Source organism: Somniosus microcephalus, chromosome 7, assembly GCF_052327205.1.
Source record: "Somniosus microcephalus isolate GS21.2 chromosome 7, FLI_Smic_1.0, whole genome shotgun sequence".
In the NCBI taxonomy this organism is placed as follows: domain Eukaryota; kingdom Metazoa; phylum Chordata; class Chondrichthyes; order Squaliformes; family Somniosidae; genus Somniosus; species Somniosus microcephalus.
This window is the reverse complement of record NC_140993.1, coordinates 79,645,296-79,669,000: the sequence shown is the minus strand read 5'-3', so window position 1 is coordinate 79,669,000 and position 23,705 is coordinate 79,645,296. Positions and strand designations below refer to the sequence as shown.

General features: G+C 45.9%; 1 protein-coding gene across 1 annotated transcript in view; it reads left to right on the top strand.

The window, feature by feature from the left end:
- tmem67 (transmembrane protein 67) overlaps positions 1–23,705 on the top strand; it is a 495,060-nt gene that overhangs the window by 103,686 nt on the left and 367,669 nt on the right. The window contains exons 4-6 of the mRNA XM_085992667.1: positions 5,944–6,043; positions 16,769–16,835; positions 17,217–17,291. Coding sequence (XP_085848793.1) covers positions 5,944–6,043; positions 16,769–16,835; positions 17,217–17,291 — 242 coding nt within the window. The remainder of the gene's footprint in view (positions 1–5,943; positions 6,044–16,768; positions 16,836–17,216; positions 17,292–23,705) is intronic.

The window sequence follows — 23,705 nt, the reverse complement described above, 5'->3', positions numbered from 1 at the left end:
TACAGAATGTGCGGGGTAGGAACATAAAAAGGGTAAGAGGAAAATAGGCCCAGAGGGCTGTGGAGGCTCAGTCATTGGGTATATTCAAAACAGAAGTCGATAGATTTCTGACTAGTAAAGGCATCAAGGGATATGGCGATAGGGCCGGTGAATGGAGTTGAGGCAGAAGATCAGCCATGATCTCATTGAATGGCGGAGCAGGCTTGAAGGGCCGAATGGCCTACTCCTGCTCCTATTTCTTATGTTCTTATGATATTAGCAGATACATCCTTATCTTAATTGATACAACTCTCTTGCCTCTAAGTCAGAAGGCTGTGGATTCAATCCCCATTCGAGTACATAATCTAATTTGACACTGAAGTGCAATACTGAGGTTTGTGTTTTGAAAAGGAAACTCAGATCATCCCTAGCCATTATTGAAAACAAGCAATTCTTAAGGAGAATAATTTGAGATAGTGCTGCATTGTTAGAAGTCCAGTCTTTTTGGTGAGATGTCATACTGAGGCCCTGTCTGTATGTTCAGGTGGATGTGTTCGATTTCATGTGACTATTTGAAGAAGAATAGGTAATCTTTCCAGTGTCCTGACCCTTCAAAAGGCAACACCTCAACCAAGATGATACAAAATAAATTAGCGGGTTATTTATTTAATTACTGTTAATGTAATCTTGGCTGTGTATAAAAATACTGTCTCATTTGCCTATGTAACAGGCATTGCACTTCAAAGCAATTAATTGTCTGTGAAGTGCCTTGGATGCTTATAAGATGTGATAAGGTGCTAAATAAATCAATTTTTTTTAATTGGTGTTTTGTTGACTGAATGAAATTTCCTTTGTAGAATGAACAAACAGCAGTGTTGTAAATGGGTGATAATATAGTACTATGAAAGCCCTTCATAAAAGAAAAATAATTTTCAGCTCTGTGAATTAACCTTAGTTTTGATGAAACTATGAAAATGTTTATTTGGTTTTATTGTTAATGCTATACAATCAAACCGGGTTATTCCATGGCTGGTTAACCTGAATGCCTGGAGATTCAAACTTTTTTTTATTAGTTCATGGGATGTAGGCGTCATTGGCAAGGCCAGCATTTATTGCCCATCCCTAGTTGCCCTTGAGAAGGTGGTGGTGAGCCGCCTTCTTGAACCGCTGCAGTCCGTGTGGTGAAGGTACGCCCACAGTGCTGTTAGGGAGGGAGTTCCAGGATTTTGACCCAGCGACGATGAAGGAACGGCGATGTACTTCCACGTCAGGATGGTGTGTGACTTGGAGGGGAACTTGGAGGTGGTGGTGTTCCCAGCGCCTGCTGCCCTTGTCCTTCTAGGTGGTAGAGGTTGCGAGTTTGGGAGGTGCTGCCGAAGAAGCCTTGCGAGTTGCTGCAGTGCATCTTGCAGATGATACACACTGCAGCTACGGTATGCCGGTGGTGGAGGGAGTGAATGTTTAAGGTGGTGGATGGGGTGTCAATCAAGCGGGCTGCTTTGTCTTTGATGGTGTTGAGCTTCTTGAGTGCTGTTGGAGCTGCACTCATCCAGACTTGTGCCTTGTAGATGGTGGAAAGGCTTTGGGGAGTTAGGAGGTGAGACACTCGCTGCAGAATACCCAGCCTCTGATCCGCTCTTGTTGCCACAGTATTTATATGGCTGGTCCAGTTATGGTCCTGGTCAATGGTGACCCCCCAGGATGTTTATGGTGGGAGCTTTGGCGATGGTAATGCCGTTGAATGTCAAGGGGCGATGGTTAGACGCTCGCTTGTTGGAGGTAGTCATTGCCTCGCACTTGTGTGGGGCGAATGTTGTCTGCCACTTATCAGTCCAAGCCTGAATGTTGTCGAGGCCTTGCTGTATGCGGGCATGAACTGCTTCATTATCTGAAGAATTGCGAATGGCACTGAACACTGTGGAGTCATCAGCGAACATCCCCACTTCTGACCTTATGATGGAGGGAAGGTCATTGATGAAGCAGCTGAAGATGGTTGGGCCTAGGACACTGCCCTGAGGAACTCCTGCAGCGATGTCCTGGGGCTGTGATGATTGACCTCTAACCACCACAACCATCTTCCTTTGTGCTAGGTATGACTCCAGCTGTGGAGAGTTTCCCCTCCGATTCCCATTGACTTCAGTTTTACTAGGGCTCCTTGATGCCACACTCAGTCAAATGCTGCCTTGATGTCAAGGGCAGTCGTTTCCACCTCACCTCTGGAATTCAGCTCTTTTGTCCATGTTTGGACCAAGGCTGTAATGAGGTCTGGAGCCGAGTGGTCCTGGCAGAACCTAAACTGGGCATCAGTGAGCAGGTTATTGGTGAGTAAGTGCTGCTTGATAGCACTGTCAACGACACCTTCCATCACTTTGCTGATGATTGAGAATGGACTGATGGGGTGGTAATTGGCCGGGTTGGATTTATCCTGCTTTTTGTGGAGAGGACATACCTGGGCAGTTTTCCACATTGTCAGATAGATGCCAGTGTTATAGCTGCACTGGAACAGCTTGGCTAGAAGTGCGGCTAGTTCTGGAGCACAAGTCTTCAGCACGACAGCCGGGATGTTGTCGGGGCCCACAGCATTTGCTCTATCCAGTGCACTCAGCCGTTTCTTGGTATCACATGGAGTGAATCGAATTGGCTGAAGATTGGCTTCTGTGGTGGTGGGGACCTCAGGAGGAGGCTGATATGGATTATCCACTTGGCATTTCTGGCTGAAGATGGTTGCAAACGCTTCAGCTTTGTTTTTTGCACTCATGTGCTGGGCTCCACCATCATTGAGGATGGGGATATTCATGGAGCCTCCTCCTCCCGTTAGTTGTTTAATTGTCCACCACCATTCACGACTGGATGTGGCAGGACTGCAGAGCTTTGATCTGATCCATTGATTGTATGATCGCTTAGCTTTGTCTATAGCATGCTGATTCCACTTTTTAGCATGCATGTAATCCTGTTTTGCAGCTTCCCATGGTTGGCACCGCATTTTTAGGTATGCCTGGTGCTGCTCCTGGCATGCTATTCTACACTCCTTATTGAACCAGCGTTGGTCCCCTGGCTTGATGGTAATGGTAGAGTGAGGGATATGCCGGACCATAAGGTTACAGATTGTGGTGGAATACAATTCTGCTGCTGCTGATGGCCCACAGCACCTCATGGATGCCCAGTTTTGAGTTGCTAGATCTGTTCTGAATCTATCCCATTTAGCATGGCAGTAGTGCCACAGAACACGATGGAGGGTGTCCTCAGTGTGAAAACAGGCCTTCATCTCCACAATGACTGTGCAGTGGTCACTGCTACCAATGCTGTCATGGACAGATGCATCTACAACAAGTAGGTTTTTCCCACACTGCAGGCCCAGATTGGCAGCTATGTCCTTCAGGACTCAGCCAGCAGTGGTGCTAACAAGCCACTCTTGGTGATGGACATTGAAGTCCCCCACCCAGAGTACATTCTGTGCCCTTGCTACTCTCAGTACTTCTTCCAAGTGGTGTTCAACATGGAGGAGTACTGATTCATCAGCTGAGGGAGGACGGTTGGTGATACTCAGCAGGAGGTTTCCTTGCCCAAGCTTGACCTGAAGCCTTGAGACATGGAGTCCGGAGTCAATGTTGAGGTCTCTCCCAGGGCTACTCCTTCCCGACTGTATACCACTGTGTTGCCACCCCTGGTGCATCTGTCCTGCCAGTGGGACAGGACATACCTAGGGATGCTGCTGGAGGAGTTTGGTTGAGAGGTATGACGAGTCTGTGGGACAACGCTCCCACTTTTGGCACAAGTTCCCCAGATGTTGGTGAGAAGGACTTTGCAGGGTCGACTGGGCTGGGTGTGCCGTTGTCATGTCTGTAGCCAGTGCCGAGGTGAATGCTGGGTGGTCTGTCCAGTTTTATTCATACTGTTTTTCACAACTGAGTGGCTTGCTAGGCCATTTCAGAGGGCAGTTAAGAGTCAACCACATTGCTGTGGGTCTGGAGTCATATACAGGCCAAACCAGGTAAGGATCGCAGGATATTAGCGAACCAGATAGGTTTTTACGACATGGTTACCATTACTAGCCTTTTATTCCAGATTTATTTAATTAACTGAATTTAAATTCTTCAGCTGCTGTGGCAGGATTTGAACTCACGTCTCTAGATCATTAGTCTAGGCCTCTGGATTATAAGTCCAGTAACATAACCACTATGCTACCATTCCTGAGTCTTTGAGTTCCCATTATAATTGTACTTATTAATTCCTGGATTTCTGAATCCAAATGGTACTAACCTAACAATAATCATACAATCCCTATTGTTCTCAGCATTTCAGGCTTTGCAGAAAATATTTAAACCTGGAAGATGGCTAGCCCATCACCTGCTAAGCACACTCACTCCAAAATCACAATTGTGCAACAATGGCAGCTGTGCTTATGTAAGAATCATAGAATCATAGAAATTTACGGCACAGAAGGAGGTAATTCGGCCCATCGTGTCTGCCGGCCGAAAAAGAGTTATCCAGCCGAAACCCACTTTCCATCTCTTGGTCCATAGCCTTGTAGGTTATAACACTTCAAGTGCATATCCAAGTACTTTTTAAATGTGATGGGCGTTTCTGGCTCTACCATCCTTTCAGGCAGTGAGTTCCAGACCCCTACCACCCTCTGGATGAAAAATGTTCTCCTCAACTCCTGTCTTATTCTTCTACCAATTTCTTTAATCTATGCTCCCTGGTTATTGACCTCTCTGCTAAGGGAAATGGGTCCTTCCTATCCACTCTACCTAGACCCCTCATAATTTTATACACCTTAATTAAGTCTCTCCTCTGCCTCCTCTGTTCCAAAGAAAGCAACCCCAGCCTACCCAATCTTTCCTCATACCTACAATTTTCCAATCGTGGCAACATCCATGTAAATCTCCTCTGTACCCTCTCTAGTGCAATCACATCTTTTCTGTGATGTGGTGACCAGAACTGTATGCAGTACTGTAGCTGTGGCCTGACTAGTGTTTTATGCAGTTCAAGCATAAACTCTTGTATTCTATGCCTCGGCTAATAAAGGAAAGTATCCCGTATGCCTTCTTCACCACCTTATTTACCTGTCCTGCTACCTTCAGGGCTCTGTGGACATGTACACCAAAGATAAACAAATCTGATGCAAGTTTTAGAGAGATGGCAGATTTTTTTCTGTCTGTAATGGATTATGGTCAGTTTGCTCATTGGCACTTTGAAAGGCTGAGCAATGCACTGAATAGAGAGGTTGAGCAGCAAAATTAGGAAGCATTGGAGTTTTAAACTGGGAGCATTTAAACAGTATAATGTGCTCCGTCTCGGAGTCCTTGATGCACTGCGCAGCTGCAGTGTGTACCATCTACAAGATGCACTGCAACAACTTGCCAAGGCTTCTTCAACAGCACCTCCCAAACCCGCGACCTCTACCACCTAGAGGTGCATGAGAACACCGCCACCTGCAAGTCACACACTATCCTGACTTGGAAATATATTGCCATTTCATTATAGTTGCTGAGTCAAAATCCTGGAACTCCCTCCCTAACAGCACTGTCGGAGTACCTTCACCACATGGACTGTAGCGGTTCAAGAAGGTGGTTCACCACCACCTTCTCATGGGCAATTAGGGATGGACAATAAATGCTGGCCTTGCCAGCAACACCCACATCCCAGGAACGAATTAAAACATTTTTTTAAAGCATTGGTGAGAAAAGCTGTTGTTCAATATAACACCAACGAGCTATTGTGTTCTGCTGACAATTGAAATTGTTTAAAGCTCTGGATATTGCATTGAAGGGGTGTTGTATTATTTAATCGAGGATACTGTATTTGGGTGTGTGTTTAAACTATTGATTTGCAACTTTGACAGAAATTAGGCATTTTAAAATCATTTGGATGAACTCGGTTTGATTGATGATTCAAAACATTACCACTCAAGAGTATATTGAAATGAAAATTGCTGAATATGGAGTTTTTGATTTTCTTAAGTGGAAAGGACTATTACTGGAATATCATTGAGAGAAGCAGCCTGCGTGACCTGCAATGCTACTGGCCCATCTTTCTCCAGTCCAGACCTTTTAGCAAACCAGTACGTAATCATTATCAACATTTGGTTCTTGTATGTAAATAATGCAAATCTTTATCTGACATATACAAATGAATATGTTTTATTCTGACTATTATAGAAGGAAATTAATTGATGTGCTGTGCCTTTGAAAAGAATAAAATTGGAAGTAAACTGTCGACTATTAATGTAACTGAAAACGTAGTTGAGTACATAACAGGATTTCTGGTTTTGTGTTCAAGCTAAATTTTTCAGTAAAATATATTATGTCAAATTTAAAACCTGATACAAAGTGTAATAGGTGTATAATTCATCAATTTGTGTTTAGAGTAGGAAATTCACATCTTCCCTTACAATTATCAAAACGTAAATAGTGCTTAAAGAGAATAACTTACAGAATGAACTGTAATTCTTTCACTGTCTTTCCCCTCGCACTACTCTTTCCTTCCTTGCAAATGTTTGAAATAAGCTGTCATTATCTATTCACTGGCATGTTTGTAGCTGGTGCAGTGTGATAATATGGTCAGCACATATTATGCGATCTGTAATTTGTATCTTTCCCTCTTCCTGTTTGTGTATAACACTGTTAACACAGGATTACAGAATTATTTCATCATGTGTGTCCTTTGACCTCTTGATGCTGAACAGGTGCACATTTGTTCTTTGAGTCCCGTGTCCATTAATCACAGAAAAGATAGTGTTGTCAGGCTTTGCCTGTCTTCTTGTTGCAAAATTAACTTTGCAGTGTAGCTATTATTACATTTAAAATGGAAATTGACATTTTCCATGGAGTGAAAATACTTAGCAAAATTTCCACTGCACCCCCTAATTAGGGTCCACGAACCTTAAAACTTTGTTGCCCAGAACCTTATTTAATCTCATTATTGTTATCTCCATAGATCAAGATAAATAGAGTGTGTGAGCAGGCACGCGCTCCTCTTTCACCTTCTGCGCTTCCCCCCACCCCTCCCACCTCCCCACACCATCCGCAAGTTCCCAACCTATACTTACCTACCATGTTGCCTAACTCATTCCTCATCATCAGGCACCGATACCCTGGCTAGATCCCAGGACATTAGCTCAGGTCCCAGCCTGAAGCTTATTTTCAAAGTGGAAAGCGCATTAAATAATTATTTGCCTGCATAGTTAGCAAATACAGTAACAGCAGATTTTGCTAAAAAAAGGAGCTTCAGGAAGGGATTGAACTTATACTGGAGTAGGTCGGACCATATTTTGTTAGGCCTCCCACTCCTTCATGCTCTCATATCTGAGCCCCCGACAATGCTAGACCCCCTTGAATTCACTAATACTACCAGACACTTATCAACTCCTCCATCCAGCACTAACAGACCCTGGCAGGTCCCCTCCGCCAGTGCTACCAACCCTGTTACTTCCCACAGTGCTTTCACTGGACCCTCTTCTCTCAGTGCTAACTAAGTCTGGTGCTACCAAATCCAATGACACCACCCCCACTTCTGCTAGATCGCAGCGACCGCTCAATAAACCAAACCCTACATTCCACCACCCTGGTGCTACGAAACCCAGATTCCTCCTCCAAAATTCCACCTTCCCCAGAACCACCCCAAAAGTCTTTTATCAACATATAAATAGTGAAAATGGAGTCAAAAGAAGAGTGGGGCCGATGAGGGACAGACAAGGAGATCTTATTGTGGAGCCAGAGGGTATGGCTGAGGTTCTGCATGAATACTTCACATCAGTCTTCACTAGAGAAGAGAATGCTGCCAATCTAGCTGTAAGGAGGAGCTATTAGCGATATTGGATAGGATAAAAATAGATTGAGAGGAGGTTGGACGTACTCAAAGCAGAAAAGTCACCCAGTCCAAATAGGATGCATAATAGGTTACTGAAGGAAGTAAGGGTGGAAATTGCATTTGACTAACTTGATTGAGTTCTTTGATTGCAGCGATCGCCCAATATACCAAACCCTGCATTCCACCACCCTGGTACTACAGAACCCATTTTGTTTGATAACACTCCTGTGACACGCCTAGGGACGTTTTACTAAATTGAAGCACTATATAAATATAAGTTGTTGTTAATCAAGTAATGGAGAGAGTTGATGAGGTTAGTACGGTTGATGTTGTGTATATGAACTTTCAAAAGGAAGCTGATTAAGTACCACATAATAGACTTGTTAGCAAATTAAAGCCCATTGGATTAAATGGGTAGTGGCAGCGTGGATATAAAATTGGCAATGGGACAGAAAACAGAGTGTACTGGTGAATGGTTGTTTTTTGGACAGGAGGGAAGTATACAGTGGTGTTTCCCGAGGTTCGTTTTTTAAAATTCATTCACGGGAGGTGGCCATCGCTGGCAAGGCCAGTATTTATTGCCCATCCCTAATTGTCCTTGAGAAGGTCGTGGTGAGTCACCTACTTGAACCACTGGTAAAAGTACTCCCACAGTGCTGTTAGATAGGGAGTTCTAGGATTTTGACCCAGTGACAATAAAGGAACGATGGTATATTTCCAAGTCAGGATGGTGTGTGACTTGGAGGGGAATACGGAGGTGGTGGTGTTCCCATGAGCCTGCTGCCCTTGTCCTTCTAGGTGGTAGAGGTCACAGATTTGGGAGGTGCTGTCGAAGAAGCTTTGGCGAGTTGCTGCAGTGCATCTTGTAGATGGTACACACTGCAGCCACGTTGCACCAGTGGTGGAGGTAGAAAATGCTTAAGGTGGTGAATGGGGTTTTAATCAAGCAGACTGCTTTATCCTGGATGGTGTTGAGCATCTTGAGTGTTGTTGGAGCTGCACTTATCCAGGCAAGTGGAAAGCATTCCATCACACTCCTGATTTGTGTCTTGTTGATGATGGAATGGCTTTGGGGAGTCAGGAGGTGAGTCACTCGTCACAGAATACCTAGCCTCTGACCTGCTCTCATAGCCACAGTACTTTTGTTAAGTTAAGTTTCTGGTTAATGGTGATCCCCAGTATGTCAAGGGGAGATTATTAGGCTCTCTTGTTGGAGATGGTCATTGCCTGACACTGTGTGGCATGAATGTTACTCACCACTTATCAGCCCAAGCCTGGATGTTGATGAGGTCTTGCTGCAAGTGCGCACTGACTGCTTCATTATCTGAGGAATTGCGGATGTAACTGAACACTGTGCAACCCTCAGCAAACATCTCCACAGTTGTCAGCCGTGGCTCAGTAGGTAGCACTCTTGCCTCTGAGTCGGCAGGTTGTGGGTTTAAGTCACACTCCAGAGACTTGAGCAAAAAATCTAGGCTGACACTCCAGTGCAGTGCTGAGGGAGTGCTGCGCCATCGCGGGTGTCGTCTTTCATATGAGACGATAACCCGAGGCCCCATCTGTCCTCTCAGGTGGATGTAAAATAACCCATGGCACTATTTTGAAGAAGAGCAGGGGAGTTATCCCTGGTGTCCGGGCCAATATTTATCCCTCAATAAAAATCATTAAAACCAGCTTTCCTGGTCATTATCACAATGCTGTTTGTGGGAGCTTGCTGTGTGAAAATTGGCTGCCGCATTTCTTACATTACAACAGTGCCTACACTTCAAAAGTTCTTAATTGGCTATAAAGCACTTTGGGATGTCCTGAGGTTGTGAAAGCTGCTATATAAATGCAAGTGATTCTTTTTATTTCTGACCTTATAATGGAGGGTGTAGTGTATGTAACGTTCCACCTTTAAGAGAACTATTTTAAGGGTTGCACTACTTTATCTTGGCTGCTGTATACTGTAATACCGGTGGTGACCACACCGGTATATAAGTGCTGTGTAAGGATTTATTGGGCAGTTCCGCCCTGACCTTCGACTAGTAAAGACCTGTTAAATTTTACTCTTGTGGTCTGTGTATTAATTCTCAATATAACACACAGACTTAACAGTGGCGACGAAGACGATCTTACCCTGCGGCAGAGACTATCCAAGGCAGTTTAACGGGCGTCGAGAGGAGGCATCCGCCCTCGTCATTCTGCTGAGAGAAGACTCGGGTCTGCAGAGCAACGGAAGAATTCTAACACGAAGCCTTCCATCAGCAACAGGCAGGGTCATCCCTTCTATCACGGTGGTGGGTAAGCCGATCAGCGACGAACAGCGAGTCGGTCACGTTGAGTGTGAAGTAGGGGAGGGAAAAACGGAGGATATAAGGGCGGAGAACTCGACCACGGCCGGGGAAAAGAGCCGGACAGAAGTCGGGGCCAGAGGCGCTGAGACTGGGCAGCGTAAGGCACGGAAGCCGCGGTGCAGGCAAACGCAGCCGGTGTGAGAGACCGGGCTGCAAGCGGGCTGGGAGACGCAGCAGCGTCGAGAGCAAGCTCGACCGCGACCGGTAAAAAAAAAAAAAAGAGGCCGGGCAGCTACCGAGGCCGCGAGGCGCAGCGACCGAGAACCGCTTGCGCGGGAGAAAAAAAAAAAAAAAAACTGCGGAGAACTCAGCCGCAGCCGGGGGGGAAAAGGACCGGACTGCAAGAGGGGCTGGGAGGCGCGATTGAAAACCACTGGGGAGGGCGAACACAGCAATACGGCAATCGCCATTACAGCCAGCGGGAGAGACAGAGCCCGAGCGAGCGGGAGAGAGAAGAGACCGAGCGAGCGAGGGAGAACGAGACCGAGCGAGTGAGGGAGAACGAGACCGAGCGAGCGAGGGAGAGCGTGCGAGCGCAGGAAACCGCCATTTTCAGAGGCGGGGAAGAAGACAAGCGCGGGAAACCGCCATTTTCGGAGGCGGGGAAGAAGACAAGCGCGGGAAACCGCCATTTTTGAAAAAAAAGTTAAAGAAAAATTTCGTTGTTGTTTCTCAAAAAGATTGCGAAGATGCCTAAGCATGACAACATCAACGATTTCGATCCCGAGGTGGAAGATTGGGCCACGTATGTAGAACGCATAGAGATACATTGTAAGGCAAATGAAATATCAAATGATGATAAAGCACTAACCTTACTAAACTCAATGGGTGCGAAGACATACGGGCTATTGAAGCATCTTCTATCACCAGCTAAACCGGCGGATCAGACTTTCGCTAATATTGTTGCTGTCCTGAAGGATCATTTGAACCCCACACCGCTGATGTTAGCGGAACGATTTAAATTTTATGCGAGAACGCAACTGAAAGAGGAAAGCAACGCGGAGTACTTGGTTGAACTGCGTAGGCTAGCGAAATACTGTCAGTTTGGGGAAAATCTGACAGAGGCACTGAGAGACAAGTTCGTGTGTGGGTTGTCGAAGGAAGGAACACAAAAGCGACTGCTCGAAGAGAATGATCTTACACTTGATAAGGCTGTCACTATTGCAGCATTGCACGAAGCCGCAGCGAGAGGCACTGCGGAAATGCAGCTGAAGGCAGCGGTACTCAGCGTAGATCAAATGGCTTCGGGTACAACGAAATGTTATCGTTGTGGGAAGATAACACACGATCAGAACCAATGCTGGTTTAAAAACCAGGAATGTAGAAAATGTGGCAAGCTTGGTCACATAGCTAAAGTATGCCGGTCAGGAAAGAAGACCAGCAACAAAAAGTCACTGCAGAAAAAGTACAGAAAGGTACATAAGGTGGCTGTGAAGAGTTCGGATGAACAGAATTCGGATTCAGACTCCAACAGCAAGGAACTGGGTAGTCTGAGAATTCACAATGTGAGTAAGGAAACTGACCGACAAACTATCTGGGTCACACTGCAGATTGCAGAAGTCCAAGTGAAGATGGAATTGGACACCGGATCGGCGTTGACGGTCATGAATAAGCAAGATTACAAAAAGTTATTCAAACATATTCCCCTACGGGATACGAAGATAGTATTGCAGACATACACGGGGCAAAAAGTATACCCCATCGGAAAGATAAAAGTCAAGGTGATACACAAGGGCAAAGAACACCAAGGAATGGACTTATATGTACTACCTGAGGGAGGTCCACCACTTCTGGGACGGGAGTGGATCAGGAAAATAAATATGGACTGGCACTCCCTAAACGCAATAACGGTAGATCCCAGAAAGAAAGATGTCAAACCTGAACGATTGTCCAGAATATTGGATGAGGCTAAAGAGGTATTCCAACAGGGACTGGGAACACTGAGAGGAATTAAGGCAAAAATCAAGATTGCAGAACATGCAAACCCAAAGTTTTTCAAAGCCAGACCGGTACCTTATGCGATACGACCTGCTGTGGAGGCTGAACTGGAAGGGCTTGAACGTTCAGGGGTACTGTCTAAGGTGGACTGGAGTGAGTGGGCCACGCCCATTGTTCCCGTCATGAAGCATTCATCGAGTAACAAGCCAGGGGAACCGGGGAAGGTCCGCATCTGTGGAGACTTCAAGATCACAGTTAATCCGGTGCTTCACACGGTGCAATATCCGCTTCCGCGGATTGAGGATATCTTTGCTTCATTGTCTGGCGGGAAACACTTCACCAAGATAGACCTGGCGCAAGCGTACTTACAGATGGAAGTTGAGGAAGAGTCGCGCCAGTATCTCACAATCAACACGCACAGAGGCTTGTATCGATATAATAGACTGGTTTTTGGAGTGGCTTCGGCTCCAGCAATTTGGCAGAGGGCCATGGAGCAGGTCTTACAGGGAATTCCAAGCACTCAGTGTTACTTGGACGATATCCTGATTACAGGAGAGGACGAGGAGGAACACCTCGCAAATTTGAAACTGGTGCTCACCAGGTTGAAGGAATATGGCCTTCGAGTTAATCGCCAGAAATGTGAGTTCTTTCAGAAACGGATCTCGTACTGTGGTCATGTCATTGACCAAGAGGGGCTGCACAAGTCACCTGACAAGATCGAAGCTGTTGTGAAGGCCCCCGCTCCGGAAAATGTATCCCAGTTGAGGTCGTTCCTAGGGTTGATTAACTATTACCATAAGTTTCTGCCAAATCTATCCACGGTGCTGCACCCGCTGAATGCTCTGTTGCGGAAAGAAGTACCATGGAAGTGGAGCGAGGACTGTAAGAAGGCCTTTCGCAAAAGCAAGGCATTGATCACCTCAGAGGAAGTGTTGGCTCACTTCAACCCAACGCTACCTATTCGTCTAGCTTGTGATGCTTCCCCTTATGGTATTGGAGCAGTACTCTCACACAAGTTGCCAAATGGCTCGGAAAGGCCAGTCGCATTTGCATCCAGATCATTGACCTCCGCTGAGCGCAACTATGCTCAGATAGATAGGGAGGCTCTCAGCCTTGTGTGGGGAGTAAAGAAATTCAATCATTACCTGCAGGGCAAGAAGTTTACACTGCTGACAGACCACCAGCCGTTGGTATCCATATTCAACCCTAAAAAGGGCGTTTCCATTATGACAGCGCAAAGGCTACAGAGGTGGTCCATTTTCCTAGGGGCACACCAATATGACATCGAATACAAAGGATCAAAACAGCATGGGAATGCTGACGGTTTATCACGCCTACCGTTGCCAACGGTAGAAGAGGCGCCTACAGTGGACCCAGTGGAGATGTTCCACTCAACCATAGTGGAATGTCTATCAGTAACAAATTCTACGATCGAAAAGGAAACAAGAAATGACCCGACTCTCTCACGAGTCTACGTTTTAACGGTGAAGGGATGGCCAGCACATGGCGAACCAATGTTACCAGCATTTTCGCAAAGAAGAGAACAGCTGTCAGTGTGCCGAGGAACTTTGATGTGTGGATCCAGAGTGGTGATTCCACCCAAACTCCAGCATAAAGTGCTAAAGGAGCTTCACGAGGGGCATCTGGGTGGAGTGAAAATGAAGAACCTAGCCAGAGCGTTTGTGTGGTGGCCAGGTATCGATGGAGACATCGAAGAAATGACCAAGAGCTGTCTAGGATGCCAGAAGGTCCAAAACGCCCCACCACAAGCTCCTCTGCATCCATGGGAGTGGCCCTCATCTCCATGGCAAAGGGTACATATCGACTTTGCTGGTCCATTTATGGACTCAATGTTCTTAATCGCGGTGGATGCACACTCCAAGTGGCCGGAGGTAATAAAGATGTCCTCCACCACCACGGAAAAAACCATCACAGTATTAAGGACCATATTTGCCAGGAATGGGCTGCCGGAACAGATCTGTTCTGATAATGGACCGCAATTTGTGTCCGAAGAATTCAGGAAGTCCTTAAAAAACAATGGGGTTAAGCACTACACGTCTGCCCCATACCATCCCGCCACCAATGGATTAGCTGAAAGGTTTGTCCAGACCTTCAAGAAGGCCATAAAGGCCATGGGTAATGAAGACATAAATCTACAACATAAGGTAGATAACTTCTTGTTGGCGTACAGGAATGCAACACATGCGGTCACAAACCAAACTCCCGCCATGATGTTTTTCAATAGAAGACCAAGATGCCGGCTGGATTTGATCAAGCCAAACATCAGAAGGGACGTAGAGAACCGGCAATTTCAAGGCATGAATGAAAGGCCAACTAGAACCTTCCAGATAGGTCAACAAGTTTTGGCCCGGGACTACCGTACCGAGAAATGGCAGCCTGGAACTATTTGCAAACGACTAGGACCGCTGATGTATACCGTGGACATTGGTGAAAGCATAATAAGGCGCCATGTTGACCAGATCATAGAGTCATCCGAAAAGGGCCAACCTACTCCACAACTCTATACGCCTAATGTTGAAGCAGAGATACCCATAGTATCTACCTCCGATCCGGTAATACTGGAATCAGATGAACCTGACACTGGCATTCAAGCCGAATCGACCTTGCCAGAAGAACCTACTACACCACCGAAAACTACTACACCACCGAGGCGTTATCCGGACCGAGTCAGGAAGCCTCCAGAGAGACTGAATCTGTGAACTGTTTTTACATGAAGTTGTGTATATATGTTATGATGTTATGTTTAATGGGAATATATACTGTTAACCTAAAAAGGGAGGATTGTAGTGTATGTAACGTTCCACCTTTAAGAGAACTATTTTAAGGGTTGCACTACTTTATCTTGGCTGCTGTATACTGTAATACCGGTGCTGTGTAAGGATTTATTGGGCAGTTCCGCCCTGACCTTCGACTAGTAAAGACCTGTTAAATTTTACTCTTGTGGTCTGTGTATTAATTCTCAATATAACACACAGACTTAACAGAGGGAAGAAGATTAATGATGCAGCTGAGGATGTTTAGGCCTACGACACTGCCCTGAGGAACTCCTGCAGCGATGTTCTGGGGCTGGGATGATTGTCCCTCAACAACAACAACCATCTTCCTTTGTGCTAGGTATGATTCCAGCCAGTGGAGAGTTTCCCCCCTGATCCCCACTGACTTCAGGGCTCTTTGGTGCTACACTTAGTTAAATGCTGCCTTGATGTCAAGGGCAGTCACTCTCACCTCACCTCTGGAATTTAGCTTTTTTGTCCATGTTTGGATCACGCCTGTAATGAGGTCTGCAGCTGAGTGGTGCTGGCGGAACCTAAACTGAGCATCAGTGAGCAAGATATTAGTAAGTGCCACTTGATCACACTGTCAACAACACCTTCCATCACTTTGCTGATGATTGAGAGTAGGCTGATGGGGTGGTAATCGGCCAGATTGGATTTGTCCTCCATTTTGTGGACAGGACATACCTGGGCTATTTTCCACTTTGCTGGATTGATGCCAGTGTTGTAGCTGTATTGGTACACGTGGCTGGAGCACAGGTCTTCAGCACTACAGCCAGGATGTTGTCGGGACCCATAGCCTTTGCTGTATCCAGTGCGCTTTGCCATTTCGTGATATCACGTGGAGTGAATCTAATTGACTGAAGACTTGAATCTGTGATAGAGGGAACTTCAGGTGGAGGCCGAGATGGATCATTCACTCGGCACTTCTGGCTGATAGCAATTGTCCTGCAGTGAGACTAGGGGGGGAAAAATTGCCACGTACGGCGGCACATAGCGCCACATCATTGCAGGCATCCCCCCCTGATTAAAAGGGAGGGGCCGAGCGCTGTGTGCACTGGGGCCCTGCCAGACCACCGGGGAGCGGGGTGCTGTGGAAACAGCCCGGCACCCGGGAGGAGTGCTGGGCTGAACGCTCGCGGCCGGCACCCTGCATACAAATGTGAAAGGGGGCAGGTGCTGGCAGTCGGTCAAAATAAAAATGATCGCCCGACACCTGCCCTTTAAATTGCGTCGCTACAGCTGCTGCAAAACCGCCCCTGATCCTGTTGCACATATCGCTCGGCGATAGGTTATGGGGTGCAAAGGAAGTTTGCGGCCGGGGCGCTGCGCATGACGATGATGTCATCATCGCCAGTGGAGTGGAGCGCTACTGGCTACTGCCGCCGCTAACCTTCTGCTGAATTTTGCGGGAGGCGCTAACGAGAGGCACAAAGCAACCCATTTTCTAGCCCTAGAAGCTGGTGTTGGAGAACCACTTCAAGAAATGTTTCCCCTATATGGATGGGCCATTAATGATCCATCAATAGTAAAAAGAAGTGTGAATGTACCTCTTCTATAAATTAATTTTACTAGCAATGCATGTATGTGAGAGGAGACACTATGCACGTTTGAAAAATTAAAGTTCAAAATTAAGAATTTCTGGCTTGCTAAAAGCTCCTGAGTATATTTGTTTTACACTTACTAGAAGAGCAGACCTAACTCATCTTATTTTTGTATTTGGGTCCTTTTGTTGCCATTGTAAATGATCCCATATATATTTCGGAATTAACTGAAGTCTGTTTTCTGCAATAGAGCATTGGATAACAAGCAATCTAAATCTGATGTAGTGTCTGCCCAGAGGGGTGCGGGTGGGAGGGCAGAGTATTTCCTTAAAATAATCTTAATTGTTCTTACTCTTCCCATCAGGTGTATCAGATGTCATGAAACATTCATCAATACCACACAATCTTGTGATTGCCAGAGAAATATTTTGGTAAGCAAAAGTTACTCTAAAATTAGCTCATAAGTGTGTTATACACTATTGTAACGAATAGAGGTAAAGTTTGCTTCTATGTGTCTTTCTGCATATTCATGCCATGTGCCAAGTGGTGGATTAGAAGCCTACATAATAAGCAAAGTGACATTGTTGTCAGCTGTGCACACACACACGCTTAAATATCTATGCACAGTAATGTCATCTGCACAAGAGTAAAAGCTCTTAAAATGTCTTTTTTATTTTTGGTTCTATTGCAATATAGTGTGGTTTTGAATTCAGGATATGAATATTTAGAATAATACACTAAGCTGCGAAACAAACCTGAGAAGAACCTGCAATAAGTTGACAACTATTACTACTGCTTCTGTTTCTTTCTAGACGGGAGGATTATGCTTTCTTGCTCATCCACAGGGCTTGACCACCTCAGTTGTTACAAATATAATCTATGAACAAGTAAGTCTAATGAAGCCTAATAAATGGTGCCTAAGACAAATGAATACTTAATCTAGGTCCAGCTTCTTTAAAATTATTGGAACTGTATAGTTACATATGAGTGACTACTTAATTCTTTTAGGAATAATTCAGAAGATATTGTTGATTCAGATGAATTTCAGAATGTCTGACTTCTGATGTATTTTTCTCATCCTCACCAATCTACTTGTCCCATAAGCATCTGTCCATGACAGCATTGGTAGCAGTGACCACTGCACAGTCATTGTGGAGATGAAGTCCCGTTTTCACAATGAGGTCAACAACAATTGTGTTCTGTGGCACTACCACTGTGCTAAATGGGATAGATTCAGAACAGATCTAGCAGCTCAAAACTGGGCATCCATGAGGCACTGTGGGCCATCAGCAGCAGCAACATTGTATTCCACTACAATCTGTAACCTCATGGCCCAGTATATCCCTCACTCTACCATTACCATCAAGCCAGGGGACTAACCCTGGTTCAATAAGGAGTGCAGAAGAGCATGCCAGGAGCAGCGCCAGGTGTACCTAAAAATGCAGTGCTAACCTGGGGAAGCTGCAACACAGAACTACATGCATGCTAAAAAGTGGAAGCAGCATGCTATAGACAGAGCTAAGCTATCCCACAATCAACGGATCAGATTAAAGCTCTGCAGTCCTGCCACATCCAGTCGTGAATGGTGGTGGACAGTTAAACAACTAATGGGGGAGGAGGGTCCATGAATATCCCCATCCTCAGTGATGGTGGAGCCCAGCACGTGAGTGCAAAAGAAAAAGCTGAAGCGTTTGCAACCATCTTCACTCAGAAGTGCCAAGTGGATGGATGATCCATATCGGCCTCCTCCTACCACAGAAGCCAGTCTTCAGCCCATTTGATTCACTCCACGTGATATCAAGAAACAGCTGAGCACTCTGGATACAGCATAAGCTGTGGGCCCCGACAACATCCCAACTGTCGTGCTGAAGACTTGTGCTCCAGAACTAGCCGCGCATCTAGCCAAGTTGTTCCAGTCCAGCTACAACACTGGCATCTATCCGACAAAGTGGAAAACTGCCCAGGAATGCCCTGGCCACAAAAAGCAGGACAAATCCAATCCAGTCAATTACCACCCCATCAGTCTACCCTCAATCATCAGCAGAGTGATGTAAGGTGTCGTTGACAGTGCTATCAAGCAGCCCTTACTCACCAACAACCTTCTCACTGATGCCTAGTTTGCGTTCTGCCAGGACCACTCTGCTCCAGACCTCATTAAGCCATGGTCCAAACATGGACAAAGGAGCTGAATACCAGAGGTGAGGTGAGAGTGACTGCCTTTGAGATCAAGGCAGCATTTGACCGAGTGTGGCATCAAAGAGCCCTAGTAAAACTGAAGTCAATGGGAATCGGGGGTGGGAAAACTCTCCACTGGCTGGAGTCATACCTAGCACAAAGGAAGATGGTTGTGGTGGTTGGAGGTCAATCATCACAGCCCCAGGACTTCGCTGCAGGAGTTCCTCAGGGCAGTGTCCTAGGCCCAACCACCTTTAGCTGCTTCATCAATGACCTTCCCTCCATTATAAGGTCAGAAGTGGTGATGTTCGCTGATGACTGCACAGTGTTCAGTTCCATTTGCAACTCCTCAGATAATGAAGCAGTCCATGCCCGCGTGCAGCAAGACCTGGACGACATTCAGGCTTAGGCTGATAAGTGGCGGGTAACTTTCGCGCCACACAAGTGCCAGGCAATGACTATCTCCAAAAAATGAGCGTCTAACCACTGCCCCTTGACATACAACGGCATTTCCATCGCCGAATCCCCCACCATTGACCAGAAACTTAACTGGACCAGCCACATAAAAACTGTGGCAACAAGAGCAGGTCAGAGGCTGGGTATTCTGCGGCGAGTGTCTCACCTCCTGACTCCCCAAAGCCTTTACACCATCTACAAGGCACAAGTCAGACGTGTGATGGAATACTCTCCACTTGCCTGGATGAGTGCAGCTCCAACAGCACTCAAGAAGCTCGACACCATCCAAGACAAAGCTTCCCGCTTGATTGGCATCCCATCCACCACCTTAAACATTCACTCCCTCCACCACCGGTGTACCGTGGGTGCAGTGTGTACCATCTACAAGATGCACTGCAGCAACTCGCCAAGGCTTTTTCAGCAGCACCTCCCAAACCCACAACCTCTACCACGTAGAAGGACAAGGGCAGCCGACGCATGGGAACACCATCCCCTCCAAGTTCCCTTCCAAATCACACACCATCCTGACTTGGAGGTATATCGCCGTTCTTTCATCATCGCCGGGTCAAAATCCTGGAACTCCCTCCCTAACAGCACTGTGGGAGTACCTTCACCACATAGACTGCAGCGGATCAAGATGGCGGCTCACCACCAACATCTCAAGGGCAACTAGGGATGGGCAATAAGTGCTGGCCTTGCCAGTGACGCCCACCTCCCATGAACAAATAAAGTCCCACTCCCCTGCCCTTTCCCAGTAGCCCTGCAAATTTTTTTCCTTCAGGTACTTATCCAATTTCCTTTTGAAAGCCACGATTAAATCTGCCTCCACCACCCTCTCAGGCAGTGCATTCCAGATCCTAACCACTCGCTGCGTAAAAAAGTTTTTCTTCATGTCGCCTTTGTTCTTCTGCTAATCACCTTAAATCTGTGTCTTCTTGTTCGCGAACATTCCGCCAATGGGAACATTTTCTCTCTATCTACCCTCTAGACCCCTGATGATTTTGAACACCTCTATCAAATCTCCTCTCAACCTTCTTTACTCTAAGGATAACAACCCCAGCTTCTCAAGTCTATCCACGTAACTGAAGTCCCTCATCCCTGGAACCATTTTTGTAAATCTTTTCTGCACCTTCTCTAAGACCTTCGCATCAAGTGCGGTACCCAGAATTGGACACAATACTCCAGTTGAGGTCAGAGAAGTGTTTTATAAATGTTCATCATAACTTCCTTGCCTTTGTACTCTATGCCTCTATTTATGAAGCCCAGGATCCCATATGTTTTTTTAACCGCTTTCTCAACCTGCCCTGCCACCTTCAGTGATTTGTGCACATATACCCGCATATCTCTCTGATCATGCGCCCCCTTTCGAATTGTACCCTTTAGTTTATATTGCATCCTCTCGTTCTTCCTGCCAAAATATATCACTTCCGCTCTTTCCACCAGCCTGTCTATGTCTTCTTGAAATCTATCCCTATTATCCTCACTGTTCACTATACTTCATAGAAACATAGAAGATAGGAGCAGGAGTAGGCCATTCGGCCCCTCGAGCCTGCTCCGCCATTCAATGCGATCATGGCTGATCATCCAAGTTCAGTACCCGGTCCCTGCTTTCTCCCCATACCCCTTGATCCCTTTAGCCTTAAGAATTATATCCAACTCCTTCTTCAATATATTTAATGAATTGGCCTCTACTGCCTTCTGTGGTAGAGAATTCCACAGGTTCACCACTCTCTGGGTGAAGAAATTCCTCCTCATTTCTGTGCTAAAAGCCCTACCCCTTATCCTTAGACTGTGACCCCTGGTTCTGGGTTCCCCGACCATCGGGAACATCCTCCCTGCATCTAGTCTGTCCAGTCCTGCCAGAATTTTATAAGTTTCAATGAGATCCCCTCTCATTCTTCTAAACTCCAGCGAGTACAAGCCCAATCAACCCAATCTTTCCTCGTACGTCATTCCTGCCATCCTAGGTATCAGCCTGGTGAATCTTCGCTGAACTCCTTCCATGGCAAAAATATCCTTCCTCAGATAAGGCGACCAAAACTGCAGACAATACTCAAGATGTGGTCTCACCAAGGCCCTGTACAACTGCAGCAAGACATCCTTGTTCCTGTACTCAAACCCTCTCGCTAGGAAGGCCAACATACCATTTGCCTTCTTAACCGCCTGCTGCACCTGCATGCTTACCTTCAGCGACTGGTGCACAAGGACACCCAGGTCTCGTTGCACTTCCCCTTCTCCCAATCTATTGCCATTCAGATAATAATCTGCCTTCTTGTTTTTGCCACCAAAGTGGATAACCTCACATTTATCCACGTTATATTGCATCTGCCATGCTTCTGCCCAATCACCCAACCTGTCCAAATCATCCTGGAGTTTCTCGGCATCCTCCTCACAGCACACACGCCCACCCAGCTTTGTGTCGTCTGCAAATTTGGAGATATTACATCTAGTTCCCTTGTCTAGATCATTAATATATATTGTGAATAGCTGGGGTCCAAGGACCGATCCCTGCGGTATTCCACTAGTCACTGCCTGCCACTCGGAAAAAGACCCGTTTATTCCAACTCTTTGCTTTCTATCTGCCAACCAGTTCTCTATCCAAGTCAATACCTTGCCCCCAATCCCATGTGCCTTAACTTTACACGCTAATCTCTTATGTGGGACCTTATCGAAAGCCTTCTGAAAGTCCAAATACACCACATCCACTGGTTCTCCCTTATCTATTTTACTCGTTACATCCTCAAAAAATTCCAGTCGATTAGTCAAGCACGATTTACCTTTTGTAAATCCATGTTGACTTTGTCCGATCCTGTCACTGTTTTCCAAGTGCTCTGCTATTACATCTTTTATAATTGACTCTAGCATTTTCCCCACTACCGATGTCAGGCTTACCGGTCTGTAATTCCCCGTTTTCACTCTACCACCTTTTTTGAATAGTGGGGTAACATTAGCTACCGTCCAATCCATGGGTACTGTTCCATATTCCATCGAATGTTGGAAGATGATCAGCAATGCATCTACTATTTCTAGGGCCACTTCCTTAAGTACCCTAGGATGTAGATTATCAGGCCCTGGGGATTTATTGGCCTTCAATCCTATCAATTTCCCTAACACCATTTCCCTACAAATACTGATTTCTTTCAGTTCCTCCCTTTCATCAGACCCTATGTTCCCCGACATTTCTGGGAGGTTATTTGTGTCCTCCTTTGTGAAGACAGAACCAAAATATGTATTTAATTGGTCAGCCATTTCTTTGTTCCCCATTATAAATTCCCCTGATTCTGACTGCAAGGGACCTACGCTTGACTTCACCAATCTTTTTCTCTTCACATATCTATAAAAGCTTTTACAGTCAGTTTTTATGTTCCCGGCAAGCTTACTCTCATATTCTATTTTCCCTTTCTTAATTAATCCCTTTGTCCTCCTTTGTTGAATCCTAAACTGCTCCCAATCCTCTGGATTACTGCTTTTTCTGGCCAATTTATGTGTCCTCTCCTTGGATCTTATGCTATCCCTAATTTCCCTCGTTAGCCACGGTTGAGTCACCTTTTTTGTTTTATTTTTATGCCAAACTGGGATGAACAAATTCTGTAGTTCATCCATGCGGTCTTTGAATGTTTGCCATTGCCTATCCACCGTTAACCCTTTGAGTGACATTCCCCAATCAATCCTACCCAATTCGCGCCTCAGACCATCGTAGTTTCCTTTATTTAAATTCAGGACCCTAGTCTCTGAGTCAACTACTTCATTCGCCCTCTTAATGAAGAATTCAATCATATTATGATCGCTCCGACCCAAGGGGCCTCGTAGAACAAAATTGCTAATTAATCCTTTCTCGTTACATAATGCGCAGTCTAAGATGGCCTGATCTCTGGTAGGTTCCTCGACATATTGGTCCAGGAAACCATCCTGTAAACACACCAGGAATTCCTCCTCCACAGTATTGTTACTAATTTGGTTAGCCCAATCTATATGTAGATTAAAGTCACCCATGATGACTGCTGTGCCCTTTTTGCACGCTTCTCTAATTTCCCTTTTAATGCCATCCCCAACCTCCGCATTACTGTTTGGAGGTCTATATACCACTCTCACTAACGTTTCCTGCCCCTTGGTATTTCTCAGTTCTACCCATACAGATTCCACATCATCAGAGCTGATATCCTTCCTTACAATTGTGTTAATCCCTTCTTTAACCAGTAATGCTACCCCACTTCCCTTTCCTTTTTGCCTATCTTTCCTGAATATTGAATACCCCTGGATGTTGAGTTCCCAGCCTTTGCCACCCTGGAGCCATGTTTCCGTAATCCCAATCAAATCATATTCGTTTACCTCTATTTGCGCAGCTAATTCATCCACCTTATTACAAATGCTCCTCGCATTAAGACACAACGCCTTCAGGCTTGTTTTTTTAATGCTCTTAGACCTATTAGAATTATTATTTACTGCGGCCATGTTTGATTTAAACCGTTGATTTCTCTGACTGCCACTTTTGTTTTTCTCCTTCCTATCTTTTGTTTTTATCCTTGTTTCCCTTTCCTCTGTCCCCCTGCTTAGGTTCCCAACCCCCTGCCATTTTAGTTTAAATCCTCCCCCAGAGCACTAGCAAACACTCCCCCTAGGACATCAGTCCCGGCCCTGCCCAGGTGCAAACTGTCCGGTTTGTACTGGTC